The 5,000-nt window shown below is 44.5% G+C and overlaps 1 protein-coding gene across 1 annotated transcript in view; it reads right to left on the bottom strand.

Moving 5' to 3' along the window:
• Window positions 1-5,000, bottom strand: part of prex2 (phosphatidylinositol-3,4,5-trisphosphate-dependent Rac exchange factor 2) — a gene marked incomplete at its 5' end in the record, with an annotated part of 116,394 nt that overhangs the window by 94,956 nt on the left and 16,438 nt on the right. The window contains 1 exon segment of the mRNA XM_080542652.1: window positions 390-461. Coding sequence (XP_080398778.1) covers window positions 390-461 — 72 coding nt within the window.

Here is a 5,000-nt window from a genome sequence, read left to right as displayed (position 1 = left end):
TAAATATCCAGTGAATGCCTGTTTACCCTCAGGCGAGCCCACTGTGACAGTCACAAACACTCCCACCACAAGGATGCATCCGTTATTGTCACACTCCTCCAGCCGGATCCATTCATAAATAGAATATATTTACAGCTGCTTCCTGTATCGCCCTCTATTTCTTTCTTCATTCAGAAACCCGGCTATTTTGGGTTGAAAGAGTCCCTTAAACAAGAGCCTGGCTTTATTTGGTTTCGGCTGTAATTTCCGGCCTTTTATTGGATTACATTATGAAAACAAGGTTTTATGTGTAGTGCCAAAGCCAAAAGGACTCGTTCTTTTCGCATGTCAGGAACATTGAAGCTTAATTACATAGTAATTAGCGACATCAGCGGGTCGTGCGGACTCACCTTAACCGTCTCCTCTGTGATGTTCTTGTCAATCTTCGTGGCCGCGTACTGGTTGAGACGGTGTAGAAACACCTGAGGAAGAAGAAAAGAAAAGAGAAACATTTAACGTTGTTGAACTCCGTCCAAGATTAAATTACGTTTGGCGCCTGACCATTTTGTACTTGATGCTGGAGGTTTAACAGGCCAAAGCAGAGAGCAGATTTGAGGCCCAGTGTGCAGCTGCAACACTTGAGTGCCAGAGCAAATTGCTAACCATCACAATGGACACCTGATACATGTGAAAGCTGATCTTAGCTCTGGATGGAAAAAAACACCTCATAATTGCAGTGCATTGGCCTTTCAAAGGAGGTCGCAATCATCACGATGGAGGGTGGGAGCTGGGGGGGGTGGGGGGTGGGAGTGGGAGTGGGATGGGAAGCTAACACTGTGTGAATTGAGATGGATGAGAAGGGTTTCCGACTTACTCCCTTAGGAGAGGGCCGATCCAAGACCTTGTTTGTGCTACAGGTACTTGCCTGGCGATCTAACACTTCAGGCACCATCTTGAGGCCCACGAAATGAACAAAATATAAAATAATTCTAGTAGCGCGAATTTTCAGCTATGACCCTTGAGGTTTTAAACTGTTACCCGCCATGTGAGAAGGCACGCCTTAGGCAGTATATGTAAAAAGTATGATGTCTGTCACTGCAAAGGCAAACAAGTGACATCATTAAGGCCGCATCTACACTGCCAGGTAGAAGTGACACAATTGCGATTTTTTTTGCTCACATGTGGCACAGATTGGATATGTCCGAACATACTTCGGAAAGCATGGCTTGGATTATAATTTCTGTCTCGTTTGCATCCATTGCAAGTGCCGGCTGTCTGTTCACTTTCGTTTCCGGTAACCAAACCCTCATGTACGCATGCGGGTTGTTTCAAGTGTTAAGCAAACAGGTATCTTTTAAAAGTAGATTTAAGCAGACGTTCCCAAAAAATCCAAGATTCATGACAATGTTCCCAAATTCACTATATACACACGAAGACATGGTGGAAGATGACAAAAGCTAAATGAATTGCATTTTATCCTCTCAAATCTTATCTCTACCTCAACAGCCTTGCATGTTCATACATTAAGGACCACTCCAGCTTCTATTCAGCTGCCGTTTATAATATTGTGTTGTCAAATACTGTATTCATAAGAGGACTACTCAGGGACAAGCGAGAACTTTCCTTGGCCTAATATCAGAACATTTTGTGTACATTCATTTAATTGTCCACCATGTTGTATTTAAGAGTCCTCTCCTGTCACACTTCCTGAATGTTCCTTCCAGAATGACACATTATGAATGGGGACAGTGGTTCCATAATCACTGTGAGGTACAGTGAGGAGTGAGGATCTCCTAGTCAGAGCAGGACTGGACGAGACAGGTCAGGGAAAGGGTGAAGAGGGAGAGAGGTGACGGGGGGGGTCAGTCTACGGTCTGACCTCCACAGTGACGTGTCAACCAGAGTAACAGATTACCCAGCATTCAGCAGGGGCAGTCGTGTCGGAGCCCAGGTTCAGGTTGAAGAGGATGTAATGACAACGACAGGGCAGGGGTCATCAGGTCATTAATCACCAGCCTGTCACCGGTTTATGATGACCCCCCAACGCCCAACACACACACACACACACACACACACACACACACACACACACACACACACGCTCACGCACACACGCTCACACACAAATCATGACAAAACGATACGCCTAGGCCTCCCACATATTGACACCATACTTAAGCCTTATGGAACGAGAAGCCGTGGTATATCGTGGATATTGGCACGATGGCTTCGAGTTCCATAACGCTTTTATACAACGGTTACCACATTTATCTATGAATATTTCACAAAAGAAAGACAAGACAAACTTTTAATGAATGTAACTATGTTTTATTGTAAGTGTATTCATCCGCTGAAAAGTTGGTATCGGTTGCTAAGCAACGGTAATAATGTAACTTCGATAACGGTAATATATACAAACGCGGAGTAATACAAAAAGATGTGTCAACATTCCATTTAGCCGTGCGTATATCATGGATATCGGCACGGCTGGAACGCAAACTGACCAATAGAGACAATGGACCGGATCTATCCGTTGTATAATACAGAACACAAAACACTAAAGGCCAATGCAATTTTTCATCGCGATTTTTGCGATATTGTCGCACGACAACATTGGATTCTCCATTCACACCCACACACTTCGGTGGTGTGAATTGAGAATCGAATGTTGTCGTGTTGTTCTCATGTTGTTCTTGTCAGAACACTCCACACATGCAACAAAACCCATTATGACACAACACAATACATCACTCAATGGTACAACATGGCACAAAGCAACATAGTGTATGACACATCATCACACCCCATCAACATTATCTAACACTACACAACAAGACAGTGTGGTCCGTCCACCCGCTGTAACCCAGGGAGCCGTTCTACATCTGTCAGCTCTCGCCCCAGGGGCTTCCTCTCCATCTTACAAATGTGACATTGCTTGACCATCAGTCTAACATGCTGAATAACTGGACAGCCACTTACTACTCCTCTGGGGGCTGTCATACCATCTGTTGTTTAGCATTGGCTATGGAGTAAAGACAGCCTTGACAGCGTACCTGATAACAGACGCAACTCATGTAAACAACTTAATGACCCATACAAGCACAGAAGTATTTCCTGTTAGCATTGCTCACACTGAACCGTGATACGGTGGCTTTCTAGCTGCGAGTGGAACACATTGCTGGGGTAAAAGTAAAGAACTGATTTGAGGGGGGGGGGGGTGTTACAGCTTGACACATTTGAAATAGTATTGTTTGCAATCCTGAACTAATTAAATACATTAAACTATATGCAGGGAAAGCCTCGAATGAAATATCTCCCCAACTGAGATCACATTGTATCCCGAATCGACTCATGGATGGAAACGACTTGACTGAATAATCAGACTCTTTGTGAAGGACTATTTCATGCTGATTACCATTCTCTAGCTGCCTCGCCTCACCGCTCGGCGGCTGACTATCATTAGCATCTGATTAGCAAGTCTAATTTAATCTGTAGGCCTCTGCACATGGAGAAGACGTCAGCAGCTCCTCTGACAGAACCTGGAGATGTTCGTTGAGCAAATGTGGCGTTCGCTCATTGCTAAACACGGTTTCATGTCATCAGAGTCAGACATTTAGACACTAATTGCTAAACCTTTTCATCTGTAGCGTGTCTCTCGAGTGTAATTTATACTTCTTCATGTTAGATTTCGGCATAATGATAATCTGAATGTATTCACATCAAGAGGCTGTTGTGTTGTTCAGAGTGACGGCCATTACAGCACTACAGTCTTACTTAGGCATGCTGATTAGACACCGCCACTCAAAAGAGTATTTTGGACTGTACACAATAAACAGTGTTTTTTCATCAATAAGATAAGTAAGACGTGCTTATCGAGTGCGATCTGATGCTTACCAGGCGTCAGTGTGCAGCCCCAAAACCAAGACAAGCGTCCGGTACCAACAGACACACTGTGGTCAGCCTCAGGTTAGTCACCATGAGGCTGTGGTTGACCCCAGGTTGCTCTTAGCAACATACAGGTATGAGGACGTAGCCTAACATGTTAATATAATGTAGGCCCTACATACTGTAGACTGTAGGATGGACAATGCAAGCCTGTAGCTGCTAGTCACACTGACATGTCTCTGAAACTTCACAAAGGTCTCAGACACAGCCCAGAAGTTATAAGCAACACATGTCTCCACCCTCATATTAATTCACCAATAGTCATTCCATCGCCCCCCAAAACGAGACATTCTGTTCTTCAGGAGCGGATCTGCTTTCTGCACGAAATCGGGCATGGCTGGAAGCAGCCGCCAATCAAAAGCAGACCTTTTTTTTATCACCGCAGTTCAATGTGACCAGGGACCAAGTCCCAGTGTAGGATTACGTGACCACAACCAGGGAGTAACAGACGGACGCTTTCAATAGAGCATCAAATACCAGAGACGAATACCAGGATGCAAGTCGACTTCCAAGAGAGACACTTTTACAAGTCTCTTCTGAGGTTTAATTTGAATGATGTTCCTTGGCTCCAAAAAAAAATAAAACATCTGCTTTGTCTTTGAGTACGAGGTTCTTGGGCTCCATGGAAGGGACAGAGGAAGGTAAAGGTGAAGTTAGGGGATTAACACAGATACATGACTTGGAGAACAGTGGTGTACTTTTCATGGGAAGTTCTTGGAAAGTCAAACAGACCACTAATGTGGCATCCAATGCCTCCAGACTATAGGCTTGGCTCTCCTATTACCAATGGTGCTCAATCTCCTCATTTTTTTACATTGTCCACATGACAAAGAGATCCCTCACTGAACCAACCCGACTCTAATACCTTCTCCGTCAGTGGAACCTGGCAGAGGTCACCATCTTGTTCAATTCAATACCAAATGTACAAACACACACACACGCACACACACACACACACACACAAACCCTAAAAAACTGCTTTCTTGGTCCCTGAGGTCTGTTTCAACACTAATCCTCCATTCCTCTCCTTCTAGCACAGCCGGCGATATCCCTCTGAATGTCATTCAGATAGCTGA

This window comes from Nansenia antarctica, assembly GCF_963989245.1.
Source record: "Nansenia antarctica genome assembly, chromosome: 12".
Classification (NCBI taxonomy): Eukaryota; Metazoa; Chordata; class Actinopteri; order Argentiniformes; family Microstomatidae; genus Nansenia; species Nansenia antarctica.
The sequence above is the reverse complement of the archived record's forward strand: the minus strand, read 5'-3'. Positions and strand labels throughout refer to the sequence as shown.